This window comes from Dreissena polymorpha, chromosome 8 (assembly GCF_020536995.1).
Source record: "Dreissena polymorpha isolate Duluth1 chromosome 8, UMN_Dpol_1.0, whole genome shotgun sequence".
Lineage (NCBI taxonomy): Eukaryota > Metazoa > Mollusca > Bivalvia > Myida > Dreissenidae > Dreissena > Dreissena polymorpha.
In genome coordinates, this window is record NC_068362.1 from 33,371,937 (window position 1) to 33,392,808 (window position 20,872).

At 34.3% G+C, this 20,872-nt stretch overlaps 1 protein-coding gene across 8 annotated transcripts in view; it reads left to right on the forward strand.

The window, feature by feature from the left end:
* LOC127842047 (band 4.1-like protein 3) overlaps window positions 1–20,872 on the forward strand; it is an 86,600-nt gene that overhangs the window by 17,364 nt on the left and 48,364 nt on the right. For all 8 annotated transcript variants that reach the window (XM_052371369.1, XM_052371368.1, XM_052371367.1 and 5 more), the window contains exons 2-4: window positions 1,538–1,702; window positions 2,417–2,521; window positions 2,913–2,955. In XM_052371369.1, the coding sequence (XP_052227329.1) occupies window positions 1,643–1,702; window positions 2,417–2,521; window positions 2,913–2,955 (208 nt within the window). In that variant the 5' untranslated portion in view covers window positions 1,538–1,642. The remainder of the gene's footprint in view (window positions 1–1,537; window positions 1,703–2,416; window positions 2,522–2,912; window positions 2,956–20,872) is intronic.

The window sequence follows — 20,872 nt, forward strand, 5'->3', positions numbered from 1 at the left end:
TGTTGTTTTCTTTTTACTTGATGGTTAATTAAATCATTAATAAAGATTAATACAATGAGCATAACTCATGCTTTATATTTTGCATTCAATACTTTCAACTGGTAAAATAATGCAACTAGTTGCATGGAATATATCATCGGAAAAAAACACACTATTTTTTTATTTCTTCTCCCTCCGTTATCCTGTCAAGAGAGAAGTGACTTCTCCCCCAAAATTGTACCCTAGACTGACCCCTCTTAAATGATGTAAAAGAAAGAGGAATGTTTTCTGTCCAAGTGCATATGTTTTATCTTTCACATTGAGTTCAAATTAATACAGTCCCTAATAATTTTTCCTCAATTATTTTTTTTGTTTTAAAGTAAAGATACTGATCTAATATCAGTATCTACTGTCATAGAGACTTGCAATGAACATATGTGCAACCCCAGGGCTATTATTGGAGGATGTGTAGGAAGTATATACTGAACTATGTAGTGATTACTTACATTATAACCAATCACTAAATCATTACATTTGTATGCCCCCGGATCGAAAGATCGGGGGTATATTGTTTTTGGCCTGTCTGTCTGTCATTGTGTCAGTCACTCGTTGTATGTGTGTGTCACAAAACTTTAACCTTGGTTAAACTTTAATAACTTTTGCAATATTGAAGATAGAAACTTCATATTTGGCATGCATGTGTATCTCATGGAACTGCACATTTTGAGTGGTCAAAAGTCAAGGTCAAGGTCATCCTTCAAGGTCAAAGGTCAAATATCATTGTATTTTTCGTTCCTAAAACTATAACCTTCGTTAAAGTTTGGTCAGAACTTTTTGAATATTGAAGATGGCAACTTGATATTTGGAATGCATGCGTATCTCATGGAGCTGCGCATTTTGAGTGGCTAAAGGTCAAGGTCATTGTTCAAGGTCAAAGGTCAAATTTATGGTTTCAAAGCGGCGCACTAGGGGGCATTGTGTTTCTGACAAACACATCTCTTGTTTTTTTTTAAAGATTTCTAATTTCAAGTTGTATTAATAATCATGTGTGCTAAAAAACAAATTGATGGTTACAGGAATATAATACCGATATGTTGCTTTTGTTTAATGACGGCCCATATTGCTTCAAACATTTGATTATAAATAATAACACAATTCTGTGATCAGAAGAAAATTGTTAAAAAGTGTTGGAAACAAACATGTTTTTACAGCAACAATTTTAAGACTAAGAGTAAGAGCATGTAATTATATACTTACATATGTACATTTTACTAACATTAGCATTACGGGTATTTTCTGCTTGTAAAATTCTTTTCTGTTTCTTAGACAATATGCTTAACATTCGTCTTGACATAGTATTGTTCTTGCAGTGTGCTGTTCTTAAATATTTACACCAGTATTGCAATTTTCTGTGTGTTCAAAATGTTTACAATATACACTATAAATATTGTTTTTGGCAAAGTTCTAATGGCCGTGAATTTTTATACATAAAAATCTCTGACAATATGTTCTGCAACATTTTGCTCAATATGTGTAGTGAATATTGTTGTACTTGCAGCGTTCTAGTATCCTGACCTCAGCGAGCAGCAAAGTCAGTCTCAGCAGCAGGGCCACACTTCTCTCAACGTTCAGCAGGAACGACGGAGTAAAACGCTCCAAAAAGATGGTCGTGTGTAGGGTGACACTTCTCAATGGGAAGACTTTCGAGCCCAAGGACTTAGATGTAAGTTCTCTGTTTGTGATTTTTAACTCGAGTTGTTCCTTTTTAGTATGACTTTGTTCAGATAAAATGTCGTAAGCTACAAGCTCAGAGAAATACGAGTCAAACAAGTTGTTACGAATAGTCATTGATCTAGCCTGGATACATGTATGGCCCCTGGATAGCATTGCTCTCTGTTGTTCCAATAGGAACTTTAATAAATTAGTATGGAATATCCCGTGTATCAAGGAATGGTCTGCGGATGCTCTCTCATAGCGTTCCACTAATGTCACACAGTCCCAGAGGTCAACTGGCCCGTGCTATTAATTTCATTGTAGCGGAATCGGGTCGCAACTAATGAACTGACTGGACAACAGTGTAGAGTTTTTGTTATTTCACTGAATTGCACAGTGGGTGTGATATTACTTTCCACTGTTGAGAGATAATAAATAATGATGAGAAAGAGTGGATTAATTACAGGACAGGAGTTAGAGCAAATGTCTGTATCTCTTCCCTGAAATGGAAATTTGATGCCATGACCGTTATTCGGTTGTAGATTACATCGACAAGGGAAAATTTGTCAAAAATGATAGTACCCAATACGTTTATAGTGATCTAAAAATAACTAATAAAATACAGCTGATTTGTGATCACCTACAGTGAACAAAGGGAATTAAGATTATGTATGTAAAAAATGTGGTTCTTTGAGAAGTAATAATACTATCTTTTATTTTCCAGAAAAATGCAGACGGGCAGGCGTTGTTTGATAAGGTCTGCAAAGAACTGGATATCATAGAGACAGATTATTTCGGCCTTACTTACAGAGAAAAAAACAGCAAAAAGGTAATCAGATGACATAAGTATTTTAGCCTGAAAGATTTAATGATATGCAAAAAGTTCAGTTTTAATTTGACAAAAGATTATGTTAAGGGTTGATGCCAAAACTGTTGCGTTTGCTTAATTCTTTATTGACTTTATTTTATTTCATTACTAAATCTGTGATGTAATTATAATATAAAATATAACATATAAAACATGTACATAGTAATTATATTTATTTTACACTTGCAAGTTGTTTTTGATATATAGTCACCATTTGTGAAAGTATCCAAATATTTTAAGTTTTGTATAAACTCCTGCAGTCATTTCAAACTGCATTTTATTTTTTGAAAAGCTGTGCTTTATTACATGTGCCATTGTTTTCAGACAAAATAATATCTGTTTGGTTTTTCAGTTTTGGCTGGACAGTACAAAAAAGATTGCCAAGCAAGTAAAAGGTAACAATTGTATATTTAAGGAGTGTTGCTGCAGTTTTGCTGATTTTTTTCCACCAAATAGAATTTGTTCAAAATTTATATTCAAGTACTATATACAAACACGATATGAAAAAGGAAATAAAAATATAGGGTCACCTGCCTTGTTTTGATTTTATTCACCATTTTATAACATGTACTTTTTCATTTGAACTGGAAAATCACTAATTGCCTCAAAGGAATTAATAACCTATGAAATAGACAACATATAGATATAATGTAAGCTGAGATACATAAAATACCATTTAATTAAACAACACAATGCCTAAAAAATGGAGAACACGTGTGAAATAATTTTTTTTATTTTTTTTAAATTTTTATGTCACCCCAAAAAGCATTAAATTTTTACTACTTTTAACACCAAAATGTAATAAAAAAAATCTGTCAAATAGAATTCTGCAAAACTGCTCAAATATGTTCATCTACGTGTTGTCATCATAAAACACAAATAAAAAATTTATTTATCCGAGATTTTTTGTTTTAACTATCCCTACCGTCTACGTCAAATTTTATAAAAATTCATCAATTAGGCAAAACCCAAGTACCGGTACATAGATTGTAAGAAATATGCATAAACATTAGAAATTGTTTACAATCTTAACTGGGATCACATCAGCTTACCAAAAGAAATTAATAAAAAACAATATTTAATCACAAACATAATACCATACAGTATCAAACTCTACCTAAATCATTAATAACTTACATGTACTTGTTCACATATTTCGGCTTGTTTTGAAGTTTGTGATTAAATGCTTTAAATTGATAAATTTAAACGACATGGCTAAAAAGCTCCAGTATAAAACAAGAATGAAATGAAAGAAATAAAAAAAAAGTAAAAAAAAAAGTTAACCCCACCTGGGATCGAACCACTGACTATTGAATACTGAACCAACTCGGTCATTTCTGATGATACTGATAACAAAAATATTGAGTTGTGATAATAGCATCATCGGTGTTGCTATATATATATAATCGGTTAAATAAACTGCAGCAACACCCCTTAACTACAAAGTGATGCTTCTAGGGCTATGTGCACTTTGTAGCCTTGACAATTACCCGGATTTTGGAAATTGTTCTCGTGTCCAATAATTTTCAGTAAGACAAAATCTGTTGTCCAATGCTTCATTTGTCCTAACCGTGGCCAAATACTTTTTTTCACGAAGATATTCTCATTTTTGCTTCAAATTGTTCAAGTTTGGATCTTGAATTTTAACTTTCACATTTCTGTACCATATATTTCTGTAGAGTATTAACATTGTAAAAAAAAGCAAATACAGTACAGGCACCGTGCACTTAAACAAAAAAGCCTGTCCGCGGTGTTCACTTTTCCCGATGGGTGACATTTCGCGGGGGGCAGACACGTTACTGACCGCGGTGTTCGGCGAACACCCGAAATCACCGCAATTGCACGCTATCGTTATCTGTGTCTGTATCTGTAGGGTACTGGAAAATGACTCAATCACTGAGCAGAAATAAGAAACGGGAACACCTGTGATCACCACGATGACTTGCTTCCAAAGTGTCTAAAACCCGTGTTTCTTATCCCTAAATGTAAAATAAGCATGTGCACTATTCATTATTATGTTGGTCATTACATTAGGCCTATAGAAAACCACCGACTGTGTTTTTGTTTTATTTCCCAAACAAGCACTGAAAATCCAATATCCTATGTATTACGAAACACAAACTTTAGATCGGAACGTGTCGTCTGTCAAAACAATGATTGTACATGTCTGTAAACATATCTAGGTAATTCTTGTATATGATCTTGGAAACGGGACTTGTTTTACATTTACGATATTTATTTTCATAAGATTTGCTAAAAACAGATGAGAACCAAACAAATGTACACAGACAACACAAAATATAAATAATTATAACAAATTAAATTAAAAAAACCTTTGTTTAATTTTGAAAAATCGCTTGAACTTTCTCCCGATTTCCAGAAAATGACTTATACATGTTGAATGAAATCTAAATATAGATGACGCTGTTCATTGGTCGTTTTAAAAGAATATTCATAAACTGTAAACGGCACTTTATGTGCAATCAGATACAGTACAATAAATGTTGCAATATTGAACGACTAAAAGATGATAATGACACAGCATTTTTGCCTTTTATTTATTCAGAGGAAATGCCAATTCCAAATCATTTGCAAGATACATGTGTACCCCGATACTTTAATGGAAATTCACTACAAAGCTTTTACAATGTTGTCTGCTCTTCGCATTTTTAATGCTCCCCCAAAATTTATTTTGGAGGGAGCATATAGTCGCCGTTTCGTCCGTCCGTCCGTGCACAATTTTTGTCCGGGCTATTTTTCAGCAACTAAATGACAGGAATTCAATGATACTTTATGGGAAGCTTCACTACCAAGAGGAGATGTGCATATTATCAGCAGGTTCTGGTCGGATGATTTTTCACAGAGTTATGACCCTTTGAAATTTTCTATAAACTGTACATATACTGCAATTCTTGTCCGGGCTATTTCTCAGCAACTTATGACCGGAATTCAATGAAACTTTATGGGAAGCTTCATTATCAAGAGGAGATGTGCATATTATCAGCGGGTTCTGGTCGGATGATTTTTCACAGAGTTATGGCCCTTTGAAATTTTCTATAAACTGTACATATAGTGCAATTCTTGTCCGGGCTATTTCTTAGCAACTAATGACCCGAATTCAATGAAACTTTATGGGAAGCTTCACTACCAAGAGGAGATGTGCATATTATCAGCAGGTTCTGGTTGGATGATTTTTAACAGAGTTATGGCCCTTTGAAATTTTCTATAAACTGTACATATAGAGCAATTCTTGTCCGGGCTATTTCTCAGCAACTAATGACCGGAATTCAATGAAACTTTATGGGAAGCTTCACTACCGAAAGTAGATGTGCATATTATCAGCGGGTTCTGGTCAAATGATTTTTCACAGAGTTATGGCCCTTAGAAATTTTCTATAAAAAATTCTTGTCCCCCCCAAGATGTTTCCTTTTATCTGAATATATAGTGCAATATTGTGAAAAAAAACAAACTTTTGGGAGCATCACCTGTCTCCGACGGTTTCTTGTTTGTGTATAAATTAATACACCCTCGCCTTTTTTCGCGCGCTTTTTGTCAAAACAAAACTGGACACGAAAATATCATTGGCATATACATGTATTTATTTGTGGCTACAATTTGTAACAGAACATGAATTGTACATGATGCGCGCACACCATATTAGGTGATTTACATGTTCGCACGTAGGAATACCCTTGTCCTGATTGGACGCTTATTTCATCAAATCTTTAAATAGAAACATATGCCGAAATTCATTTGATACTTTACTTTTGTCGTCAATATTAACTCTTATAATTTAATGAAAGGGATCAATACGTTTATGTTCAATTATTTGCTTTTAAAAATGGAAATCAGGCATTTATGGGATTATCGAGTAATGGATAAAGATGGGAGAAGTTGCATGTATGCGATTGAGACAGTTGGCACGTATGTATCGGGGAATCCAGAGACTCAGGATAATACAATGTACGATTACTACAATCAGTTATGATGAGTTCTCCATGGCATCAAACTGTTAATTGCATAATCAAACACGCAATTAACACTCCTCCAGGTGCGGTATCCTACAGCTAGGTGCGAACACGGTTTTCTGTTATACGCCGCGTTTATAGACAGAAAACACTGTCATGGGCATGGGTGTGAAAAACATTATTCATTTTCACTTTTAAATGAAAGAGATCAATACAATACGTTTATTTTCAATTATTTTATTTTAAGCGAACACGAAGAACGCCGCGGTAGATATTATGGGTCCGCGGTGATTCTTATGGCAAACGGCCACCACATCATTTTGTCTGAACACCCATCGCGGGGTTCATATTGGTGGGCGAACACAGTGAGATAAACACCGCTGCGAGTGGCGTTTGTTTAAGTACACGGTGCCTGTACTGTTTGTTATATCCTGATTTGCTTAATTGAGTATAAATGATAAGTCTTAAAATGTTGATTCAAATCCCTTTGAATCTTTACTAACCATAAAAAATCCTTGTTAAGTCCAATTATGACATTTTTCACTATCTGCTGCATTGTCCTTTTGTACAAATTGTAAGACTTTCTACTCCATTGGTTTAATGATTTTGTGGCTGTTTTATGTACATCTATATGAGGAATCCAGAACAAATACAAATATTTGTGAGATGGGACATTCTGCTCTGGGAACCCATTTGTTATTGTAATGATGCTTGTTCTTGCTTCTGATTAACTGTACATGGAATGGTCCATTTTCTGGATATTCATCCATCTTCTGTCAGTCTTTGGGAATGAGTTCAAGCAACTTACAATTTATTATTGAAAGTATTATATATTTGATCAATCAGGTTTTTTTTACCTTATATAACAGACGCCGAATATCGGCGTCTTCCCCCACCAAACTAGTCTGTTTTTTTCCCCTTTCAGAACCAAAAATTCCCCCTAAAAAAAAAGAAAAAAAAAAGAAAGATGTGTCTCATGATTATAATATCTCAATTCTATTTCAATTTAATCTTTCCAAATGAAATAAATTAAGAAAAAAACAATGAATATAGTGCAAACATGTACAAAAGTATTGTAATAATGAGAGAGTAAGTAAACAAATCTCCCAAAAGGGGAAGGCCGCGAAAATTCCCACGCGCACAATTTTTCCCCAAAGTGGAAAATCCCGCGTAACATTTCCCCCACATAAGGGCTAAAGGCCCCTTCCCCCACAACCCAAAAAAACCCCTGGATCAATATGTAGTAGAGATCTCCCCAAAGATACAGTGTTGTGATTTTACGTAGGAAACAAACTCAAAAGAGTTTTAATATGCCTTTGACTTTTGGTGCAATCAAGCTTACATCAATAGGTTTACACTAAAATGTAATTTGAATATTTTGTTTTGTATAGTAGTTATATATACATTTGGATTTGCACTCATTATGTGTGAACCTAGATACAAATGTATTTATCGTGTTTTTTGTTTAGATATTAATGAGATTCTCACGTTTTGTTGGATTGAAATAATGCTTTACTGTTGGATGGTATAGTATAACGTTACACCACTACAATGAGCATATTCTGTTAATATCTAACTATTTCACATGAGCAGCTCCCCAGGATTGATACTTCACAGAATGAAAAACACACACTTTGTCTTAAGCAACTGAGTTTTACAAAGAAATATTTGTTACATAACAGTAACAGTTACATAACAGTGAGCCATAATCTTTTGTGGAAAATATTATGTTATGCAGCAGGTTTTGTTAATATCATAGGTTATACACATGCAACAATTATTTAATTTTAATCATTGATTGATCAACTTAATATATCATACTATATATTGATTATGGAAAAAATATTTAATTTGAATAATCAAACTATTGAAGGTGAATTTAAAAATAAGTTTAAAAATCATGTAACCATTTAATTTTCAATTATATTTGTAAGAGAATATACTGTTCAATAAAGCCTGAGTCAGATTTTGGGAAGTGTTTTACTGACCACTAAATGTTTAAATGGTTGGAAATTGAACATTAATGTGTTCTTTATGTGTCATGGTGACCCTAGCTATTCAGCTTTCACTCTCATTTTGTACACTTTTGGTATTAATGATCAGCACTTAGGGAATTAATCATAGGGTTTTAATGATAATTTTATTGGCTTTGAAGAGTGGTATGCCTTGGTCACAGGGTCATGAAAGAGCATTAGACACTTGGGCCAGATGTTGACAAAATTAGAACCAAGTGATTGGCAATTGAAGGGAATTTGTGCTTCACAGGTTGGTCTGGTCGTTCTCATGGACTCGATTGATTTGTGTGTTGGTGTTTCATGATTGATTAGCAATATACTGCTGGTACAGATTATTACAAGTTCACTTAGTTTGTCTCCAATTATTGGTAGTTTTTGTTGGGAACATACCAGCATCTGAATTTTGATATTAATGTACATGTTAATAGTTTATGGCAGTGTTCTTATCACTTTATCTGGAAAATAGGTATTTCAGATAGCTATCTAAACACTGGTAAAATGTTGCAACCATCTGTCACACCAGAAATATCTTAAGAATTTTTCTGTCATTGATTTGCTTGAATGTTGAGACACTTGTTGGGACAGCCATGAAGGCTACAGATGGTGTTTTGGGGGCTCTCTGTCAACACATGGCTGTTGCATACCCAGATTTGAAATATATTTTCTTTATATGATTTTTTGGGGAGTTAAATAAACTGCCAGATGGAATAGATTATGGAAGACCAACTTTACTGCACTTGTAATAATAAGCATTCCAAGCAACTTGAAGCGACTAGATATGTTTTGAAAATAAAAAAAGACTTCTTTGAATATTTTGATTATGTACAAGTTTTACGACCAGCTGAAGAATTGCAAATTTGAGTGTTTGAATCAATTCCCATTTTGTTTTATTATCTTCACCATGAAGGTCATAACATGATACAGATGTCATTTTCAAATATTTCTGGTTATCTGACATAATTGTGATAAGCCTTGGGAAACTGGTGAGCTGTCTAAAAATGTAGGCAGCCCTGCTAATCCAAGCTGCAGGATGATGAAGTGGTTTGTAGGTATTCTTATCATAATGGAAGAAACTTTTATCTTTCAGCAAATATGTGAGGTTTCACACATAATGAGTTAAACCAGTTGTAAATCCAACATTTGTCAAGATTATCGATTTTAAAATCTTGTCTTCTTAAATGTTCTGCCTTAGATTAAACAAGTTTATTCCCTAGGATACATATTCCTTCTTACACTTTACTATTTTACTCACATAAACATTGTCAGCAAGGTTGATAATACTCATTTTGAAAGACAAGGTTTGCAATACTATTTATAAGTTCCTAGTCTTATTGAGCTTTGATAAAACTAATAATACTCAATTGCTATTCGTTTTCTACCTCATACTGACAGTGTTCATGCTATGACATAAAAAATAATATATACATGTATAACATCACATACAAACTCTTTATTGAAGTAGCTATGAAATTGAAAGAAAAGGGAAATGTTATTGTCGTCCTTGTTGTAAAACTTTTATTAGAAATGAATTTTTAGTGCACAACCGCTGTTGTGCTTTATGATCAAAACTGTAGAAACCAGAATTGGAAGGCAATAAAGCATGTTAGAATTGCTCACATGTTTACTCAGATGGTGACAGGGGTCATATCAGTTTAAATGATAATTATAGGCAGATCTTTGGATAACTACCTCTGTCAAAGGTGTTTATTACTAGGCCCAAGGCCCTTGGTTTACTTGCTTGGCTCTTAGAAGGTCTTGTGTTATAGGAGGCTAAATAACAACTGCTGTAAAATCACTTAAACCATTCAAATCTTATGGAAGTGACAACATTTTAAATGAATATTTTATAGAATCTATTGACATCCTGTCATCTCATTTATGTGATTTATTAAACAGTATACTAAATTCCGGATATTTTCCGGAACAGTGGACGGAAGGTATTATTATCCCCCTTCATGAAAAAGGTTCAAAATCAGTTGTTAATAATTATAGAGGAATTACGTTAGTAAGCTGTTTGTCAAAATTATTCACTACTGTTTTAAATAAATGTGTTGAAAATATTTGTACAAAACATAATATCATTTTGGACGCCCAATTCGGAATTTCGAAAAGGACGATCCACTACTGACGCAATATTTATTTTAATACTCATTATGTATTTGAAAACAAACGTTTGTATGTTATTTTGTATGTTATTTTTATCGATATGATGAAATGCCTATTTTGTGCAAACTTAAAAAATCTTCTTGTCCGTAACCATAAGGCCTAGGGCTACCAAATTTGGTATGTAGTGACATGTTATAGTCCTCTACTAAGTTTGTTCAAAGTAAGCCCTGGGGTTAAATTTTACCCTTCCCCAGGGGGGGGGGGGGGGTCAAAACATTGAAAATTTGCTAATATAAGGCCTATTTGTGCAAACTTTAAAAATATTTTTGTCCATAACTGTATGGCGTAGGGCTACCAAATTTGGTATGTAGTGACATCTTATTGTCCTCTACCAAGTTTGTTCAAATTATGTATGTGGATCCCTCACGGTTTGATGAGGACATTTTTTACCAATGATACAACTCGTACTAAAGAGACTTCGGGTTTGTTGTCAAAATTGCGTCGTCCGTAGAAATGGAATTTCGTCGTGCATGCATATACTTTAAAATTGAGCATTTAAACGACTATCAGAGTAAAGTATCTCTAGTCTCTTACATGGGCGCGATGTCTTTTTAAGCACTCGGACAGGTGGATGGAAAAGCTTGGTGTATCAAATCGCAACTATCCAGGCGAAGCATTGACATCTCCAAAGCGAAATTCTTTTTGTAAACTGCGATTTCGTTGGTCTACTGAAAGGTTACAGTAAAGGTCAAAACGGCGTGTATTGCTTATATTGTCCCACGGCTAATGCTGGAGAGTAACGGAATGAATTAGTCGTGGGTATCCGACGATGAACTTGTGTACAAAATCTTGTTTCTGAAGTGTTTGTATTGCCATCATTAGTCTGCCTGCTGCCTATTTCCTTACAAATTATTCACAGTTAGCGGCTAAATTTATGTACAGTCATCAATTTTACTTGAATACGCATCCGACCAGTTTGTGTGATGAATATGTGTTTATATATTAAAGGCTACATGATACTAAATTGTAAATACCTTAACTGGGGAGGGCATGTTTACTGCTTATTCAAGTGTGAATGTAATGGTACATGTGTATGATCGATAGGAGGGTTAAAGCTAGGCTTTAAATAATGATATTACATATATATGTATGAATGTATGCTTTTGAGAATATACAAATTATAGTGAAAAAGACATTCAGGATGATCGACTCCAGTGTTTTTTTTATGGCAATTTCGGGGCCAATATTCGGCCCCATTTCCCTCAAAAAAGAGTATATTTTTCCCCCATTTTGTAAAAAACTCCCCTCCAGATATTTAAAAAAAAAAAAAAAAAAATTCTTTTTTTAACTGTTTCATAATCATGATAAATATATCTCAAATTTATTTCATAAATAACTAACAAAGTAAACAACTATAATTTATATGATTTTTAATTATTATAAAGTGTTATATTAAATTAGATTAGATTTTCCCAAATCGGTGGACTTTTCACATGAATTGCATTTTTCTCCCAAAATGGCCAGGAAAAGGCCTGATGTATCTATATTGTGTCAATATTTGTTGATAAAAACATTCCAATTTGGTCCATTTTATTGATAAAAAATGCTCAAATTTGCCATTTAATCGTTTTAAAAAACTCAATTAGACTAAAAATGGCTAAGAAAACTGAGACTGTGCATGAAGGCTGAACTGTCTGAAACTAATGTTGAAAAAATCATTGATATATATTTCAGAAAAAGGACAGAGACATTCTGCTGTGAATATTATATTCATACAAACATGTGTATTCATATAATAAATATCATTACATATAAAAGAGTGAATTTTTAATTTTCCCCTTTTCCTTAAAAACGACGCATTTTTTCCCCTTTGGACGGGCCCCGCCACCATTCCCCTTTAAGTGAAACAAGAAATATCTTTAAAAAAGATATACGGCGTAAATAGTTTAATGAATGAGATCAAGTATAGCGAATGTCTTTTTCTGTGCAGTTCTTAGCTGCATCACACGCAGTACGGGATGTTACGGGGAGTTTTCGCGGCTTATTTTACATTATAACATATTGCTGGTCATAAACCTATAGATACAAAACAGAAAACCAAAAGAAGAATGGAAGTGAAATTTAAACATATGAGTCAACCGGCCACACGAGAAGTATCCGTATTTATAGGCGCGTTCTTCGAACAAACCTGTTTTAGTGGTTTGTCGGGCATTGCTATTTGATTCGATTATTAACAGTATCAATTATCATCGTGCTAATGCTTAAAGTAATATAATGGGCATTTTGCACTGTTGAATTGAGCTGAAAAGAATTAACAGGTCAAAATAGTTAGTTAAAATGTGGTTACTGATTAATTATCTGCAACTCACCTTGCTACCAGTTGTTTATAAAAATATATTTTATATTCGATATTCTTACGTGACCCACCCAGTCCTGTAAGCTGAAATGATCCGTAAAACAATTTCGTGTCTTTGTGTCGTATGAACAAATCTGCACTAAAACTAAATTTAGGTTCAACTCGTAAACGCATGATCAGTTGTCAAACGAAAGTACGGTTGATATTCAAATGCATTATTTTTCTCTTTCTGGTATATTGTTTTAGTATGATGATGCTGCATTAATTAATATAAGTGTATATGAAGTAGAAACATCAAAAATAATCAACGGTTGCGATAGACACCTATAAACTGTTACATGCTCATAATATCACTTTAGTACATTAGGCAATATGGACGAATAATTATTGTTAAATTTATCAACAATAATATTTATCATTGTATTGTTGAAAACACATTAAGAATCTATTATTTACATACCATAATTATATTGCTGAATATCTTCATTTAACATATTTCTGGTCTAAAGAAAATTCCAGGTCACCTAGTTCACGGATAGCGTCTTTATTATATAACGATTATTTTACTGGCCGCCAACTCCGGTGATGACCTGTATATAAACTCTGAATGTCCGCGAATTGACCCGATTTACCTCGCGGGTTGAAATGCAATGCTTTAAAGTGAGGCCTCGCTTCCATTGCTCTTTATACTTTTACATGTTAACATGTTGACAGGAATAAGGAAGTAAGTACTAAATATGAGAACATAGCCTTTTAAGTATAAACGCTCTTGCGCTGGTAATACTCTGAAAATAAAAGGTGTACGCACAAACTGTATTGATGTCGAGAATTGAGTGTAAAACTGTTCTATCTATTAAGCCTTTTCATTCGAGATAAAATTGTTTCATACAGTAAAACAGTGTTACAAAGACGCGGATATGTTTCCAATGTTCTGGTGGTATACTCAAATCAGCCAATGGAATAAATGAAGTGTATTCATTCGTACCTAGCCGCGGGAAATTTTATTGGAATTTTATTGGACACTTACAAAGGTCAGGCTAAGGTGAAAAGCTGGCTTAATACAGCTTACGCCGAAAAAAACACTGGACTCAGTCTTGGGCAAATTGGGATGAATGCATGTGATAAAGTTGTGTCACTGCAGTTGTGCATTCAGCACTGGCAATCAGGATTGACTCTCAGCTAACATTGGTTTTATATTTATAAGAGACTATTGAAACAGAAAAAAATCAAAAACACATATGTAAGATGATTCGTTTCCAGTCTGACATTATATATAAGCTTACACCGTTGTGCATTTGATAATAGCATGGTTATTAACAGGCCTAACTTTTTATTTACTAGAGTTCTATAGAAGAACAGCTGTTGTATTTTTATGGTCAAAGTTGGGGCCAAAATTTGCTCCTGGACAAAAGCACTCACATATTCAAAAAAAAAAAATAACGAGTCAGTAATTACAGAACAGTATAATATCTTATGAATAAATTGAGAAAACTTGTATTGTCACCTAAAAATAACATCCAGAGAAACTCCATATTAACCCATTTAAGCCTAGTGGACTCTCCCATCCTTCTAAATTGGATCAATTTATTTCCAAAATTAGGGATGTCTAGTATATTTATTTCTATATTTAGAATACTTCTTACAGAAATTCCTTTAAGCAAACAGCACAGACTCTGATGAGACGCCGCATCATGCGGTGTCTCATCTGGGTCTACGCTGCTTGCCAAGGCCTTTTTTCTAGACACTAGGCGTAAATAGGTTAAATTAAAGCACATATATTCCAAACATCTGGCTTTGTGTTGTAATTTGATTACAAATCAAATGCTGTGTTTTGCTATAAGTGTCAAGTTGGCCTTTCAAGCTAAGGGTTATGTTACATTTTTTTGTAGTTATGTGTCACCTTCTGATGGTATAAATGTCACACAGTTGTTGCTTTTCCACATAGCAACTGTAAATGTGGTGTTTTTGCTATGTTCCTCCAGTTTTTTCTGACTTTCTCTTCTATTACTGGTACACTGCTCTTTACCTAAAAATATTTCCTGAAGTGGAATTCATAACAAGATTAAGCCCGCAAGTTGGTTTCATGTAGCCTTCTTGATTAAGGATTTATGTCTTCTTCCAGATTGTCTTTGGTTGGATATGCTAGATTAATGGTGTGGATGATTATTAATCAAGGGTTTATATAGTGCTAAACTATTGTAACTTATATTGAAATGTTATTTTGATGTAACACTTTAAAGTTATTGAAATGTGTTGGTACATCCCTTTAAACACATTAAGATGATATTCTGAATTGTTATTGTGATAAATTATTAACCCTTTCAGCGCTTGAACTGGATTTTGAAGGCCTTTGCAAACAGTTTGGATCCAGATGAGACGCCACAGAACGTGGCGTCTCATCTGGATCCAAACTGTTTGCTATTCTGATAGTATTCTTTGAAAAAAATCGAAGAAAATGCTAATTTTAGAAATTCAGCAGACGACATTTAAGCAGACGACAAATTTCCCAGCATGCAAAGGGTTAAGATGATATTCTGAATTGTGATTGTGATAAATTATTAATTATTCAAGTTTCATATTGGCAATTATTTTTAATCATGTTTTAGGCATACATGTAGGGGGCATGGAAGAGCATGCTGGTGTACAGTGTCATACGCTGTCCAAATAATGTACCTGATTTCAGGATGACCATGTTTCGTACATAATGGAAGAACAGTGAAATTAGTTTTATGCCATCAATAATACACTTCAAGGAAGACAGGGATTCCTAACTTTTGTCATAATTATTTAGAGATGTACTACAGTGCTTGGCGCAGCTTTTTGACAGAATTATCACGGTTTGACCCTTAGCTATAATATAGCTTTTCTACATAATTATGTAATATGTTAATGCATCAGATATGTTGATACTAATATATTGGTATGTGCTAATTTACTTGCTCTTTGTTTGAGGTATATTGAATATTTGGGCAAGGCATTAGACATGCAGTATATTGAAGGCACCGCAAATATTGGTCCTTGTAAATCATGCCTTTCAAATATTTGCCTGCACCATGCAAGATGTGATAGAAAGCCACAAGTTATTTGCTCTATCTCAAGGCTAAATTGTGAGTCATTGACATGTGACACCTTGTGAACGTGCACAATGGTTAAATTAAGTTTATTATGAAGTCTCGATTAAAGGTTTTTTATTTTTTTTAAATGCTTTCTGTGTCAAGTTGCCCGTTTTTATGCTTTCAGCATCTTCCGATGCCTTGAGACATCCATCTATTTTGCCTGTTTGTGTGCTGTTTTCAATCAGTTATAACAATGTGTGTTGCTGGAGTGTGTGATAGCATTAATATAAATCAATTAATATGACTTTTATACAATTATATATTAAGCTGCTATTACACATGTTTAATTTATAATACTTGCTAAAATTGTTCATCTGGTTTACAACAGTTTCATACCTGACTGTCAATAGATATAGAGAAAAGTAAGCGCCTGAAGCAAAACAAATGTATTTTCAAATGAAAACAAATGAACCAGCATTTTCCTGTATAATAATAAGGTTTTATCTCATTTGCTACTTTATCCATATCAAATGTTCAGAATTCAGAAAGTGTGTCCTTAGCTAGGTCAATCTCCTTGTAATCATATTCATGGTTGAAGGTAAATTCTTCTTACCAAGTCAAGTAGAAAACGGTGGACAGATCTAAATACATTGGTTCTGGTCTGGATAAGGTGGTTTAACCTGTTCCCACTTAGAAGTAAAGTGAAAATGGTTATGTGCAAACAGCATAAAACCAGAACAGCATGCAAGTAAATCTCAGTCTGTTTAGGTTTAAAGCTGTTTGATGCTCATCAGTATCTAAGGTCAGGAGATTAAGCCTTAAAAACTTGAATCTAGTTAGAAAGGTCTTTAATTAAATATAGCTTTCTAAGGGACTACAAATGGGTGAAAGTATATGTATCTAAGTGGTAAAGGGTAAAATCTGCTTGAGCTCAATCATCAAAATGGTGCTTTTTCTGGTTCAATGCATAAGTTTATGCAAACAATTTTTTATCATTGAACATTTGCTTAAAAAATAACATTTCATTTGAATGTCAGATAGCCAAATATTAGAGATGAAGATGCAATATTATGACTTTTCTTGATGCATCTTTAATTATCATCAACAGTTTCAGGGCCAAAAAACCTTTCTTTGAAGAAGCCGAATATCGACCGCTTCCCTGAAGTAACCACTTTTTAGCTCTTCTGCCAAAGGCAGAAAAGCTTATGGGATGGCATGGTGTCTGTCTGTCTGTCTGTCTGTCTGTCTGTCTGTCTGTCTGTCTGTCTGTCTGTCTGTCTGTCTGTCTGTCTGTCTGTGTGTGTGTGTGTGTGTTTGTGCGTTGGACTTTTCTTGTTTATCCGATAAAGTCCACAGTTTTCATCTGATTCTTTTCAAACTTTGTCAGTGTCTTTATATTAATGAGGACTCGAACCCTATTGACTTTTAGGTCACTGGGTCAAAGGTCAAGGTCACAGTGACTCGAAATAGTAAAATGGGTTCCGGATGATAACTCAAGAATGCTGAGGCCTAGGATCATGAAACTTCATTGGTACATTGATCATGACTGGCTTATGACCCATTTTCATTTTCAGGTCACAAGGTCAAAGGTCAAGGTCACAGTGACTCCAAATAGTAAAATGGTTACTTTTTTCTTGTTTATCCAATAAAGTCCACAGTTTTCATCCGATTCTTTTCAAACTTGTTCAGTGTCTTTATATTAATGAGAACTCGAATCCTATCGATTTTCAGGTCACTGGGTCAAAGGTCACGGTCACAGTGACTCTAAATAGTAAAATAGTTTCCACATGTTAACTCAAGAATGCTTAGGCCTAGGATCATGAAACTTCATAGGTACATTGATCATGACTGGCTGATGACCCCTATTGATTTTCAGGTCACTAGGTCAAAGGTCAAGGTCACAGTGACTTGAAATAGTTAAATGGTTACTTTTTCTTGTTTATCCGAAGAAGTCCGCAGTTTTCATCCGATTGTTTTCAAACTTGTTCAGTGTCTTTATATTAATGAGGACTCAAAGCCTATTGATTTTCAGGTCACTGGGTCAAAGGTTAAGGTCACAGTGACTCGAAATAGTAAAATGGTTTCCATATGTTAACTCTAGAATGCTTAGGCCTAGGATCATGAAACTTCATAGGTACATTGATCATGACTGGCTGATGACCCCTATTGATTTTCAGGTCACTAGGTCAAAGGTCAAGGTCACAGTGACTCTAAATAGTAAAATGGTTACTTTTTCTTGTTTATCCGATAAAGTCCACAGTTTTCATTCGATTCTTTTCAAACTTGTTCATTAATGAGGACTCGAACCCTATTGATTTTCAGGTTACTGGGTCAAAGGTAAAGGTCACAGTGACTCGAAATAGTAATATGGTTTCCAGATGATAACTCAAGAATGCTTAAGCCTAGGATCATGAAACTTCATAGGTACATTGATCATGACTGGCATATGACCCCTATTAATTTTCAGGTCAAAGGTCAAGGTCACAGTGGCTCAAAACAGTAAAATGGTTCCCGGATGATAACTCAAGAATGCTTACGCCTAGGATCATGAAACTTTATAGGTACATTGATCATGACTGGCAGATGACCTCTATTGATTTTCAGGTCACTAGGTCAAAGGTCAAGGTCACAGTGACAAAAAATGTATTCACACAATGCTGCCTCTACAATTGACAGCCCATATGGGGCAATTGTTTTACAAACAGCCCTTGTTTAAAAATAGCAATATTGAAGCAATAAGTCCAGAATGACTTCCCCTTGAATATGAGAAAATGTTGAAATCCTGCTTGTTTACGCAATTAATTCCACAGTTTTCATCCAATCATTTCCTAATTTGCACAGTATCTTTATATCAATGAGGACTTGAACCCTATCGAATATAAGCAGTATTGGAGAAATAAGTACACAATAATCTCCCCTTGGATTTGAGAAAATTCTCCTTGTTTGCGCGATTAAGTACACAGTTTTCATCTTATTCTTTCCAAACTTGCACAGTGTTTATAGCAGTAGAGCGATTCAGGCCCTCATGGGCCTCTTGTTTCCCTAGTTTTACCAAAATTTTCCCCAATACTAGAAAAAATCCCCACCAAAAAAAATATCTAAACTTCGTATAAAAGTGAAAATTGTTTACTTGTCGAGCCTTCTATTAGGCTGGAAAAACCCAGAGCCGTAAAGTCTCCTAGGGGTGGGGGTATTTGTATTGGTTGAAAATGCCTTTCATTACCTCCCGTATTATTCTCCTAGTGGGTTATGCGTATTGATCAAATTAGTTGTGCTTACCTCGCGAATCATAACGTTATTTTGTCACTCATGACCAATCAGCGAATGACGGAATGTGTCGAATTCAAAAGCTATAAATAGATGACATTAAAAGGCTATTACGACTTAAAATATTGTCGGTCATGTGGATATTTTTGGAATATTATTGTATGAACTAAGAAATAACGGTTAAGTTACAGTTATATGATGAATGAAATCAGTTACAGTTATATGATAAATGAAATCAGATAGAATTATTAAAAGCAAATATTGAGATTTAAAACTCCCTATTTTGTTTCTTTTCTTCTATTATTTAACCTTCCTAACTTTGTGGCTATCAAATATAATTTATTTCATGTATCAACTCCATTATCCAAATGAAATACAAATTTCTTATTTTCACACTTTTTTTCTCCTAAAAACAGGCTGAGGCCCCTTCCCAAAAAAGGATGTTTGGGCCCTTAGTTAACCAAAATATTTGTTACACGATTCCCTTTTTATGCCCCCGGTAGGAGGGCATATAGTGATCGGACTGTCCGTCTGTCCGTCCATCCGTCTTTTCGTCACCTTTTGCGTTTAGGTTTCGAAAAATGCTCATAACTTCTATGTCCCTTGAGATATAACCTTCATATTTGGTATGCATGTGTATATGGACAAGGCCTTTCCATACGCTTACAAATTTTGACCCCTGTGACCTTGACGTTGAACTTAGGGTCCCCGCTTAGGTTTCGAAATCTGTGTTTAGGTTTCGAAAAATGCTCATGACTTCTATGTCCCTTGAGATATAACCTTCATATTTGGTATGCATGTTTATATGGACAAGGCCTTTACACACACAAATTTTGACCCCTGTGACCTTGACCTTGAACTTAGGGTCCGCGTTGAGGTTTCGAAATCTGCATTTAGGATTCGAAAAATGCTCATTACTTCTATGTCCCTTGAGATATAACCTTCATATTTGGTATGCATGTGTATATGGACAAGGCCTTTCCATACGCACACAAATTTTGACCCTTGACCTTGAACTTAGGGTCCGTGTTTAGGTTTCGAAATCTGCGTTTAGGTTTAAAAAAAAGCTCATAACTTCTATCAAGCGTTTAAAGGGGGGCATAAGTCATCCTATGGTGACAGCTCGTTCATTATTGATTTTGACAAAAACCAGAAGCCTACTGAAAAGCATTAGAGAAGCCTCATGAAATATTTAATATAATATAGACTCGGACCAGATATGATGATTTAGACCAGATAGGAGTGGGACTGATAATTATTTCAGTTGCAAGGATTAAATGCCGTGCTTATGGAAGACTACCTTGTTTGTAATTTCCAGTTTTCTGCTTTTGTTTGTCAACAAGCTTTATATACCTTGTGTTGACTTAGTACCTTTCCTGTTTAATATTAGTTTGATGAGCGTATGATATCTTTCCAGCAATCAAATGTAAAAGCCATTGGTTTCATTCTACCATATTGGCAGGATTCATGTTTTACATGTATGTCTTACAATAATTTTTTGATTGAGCAAAACACTTCATCATTTATACTATGTTTGCAGACTC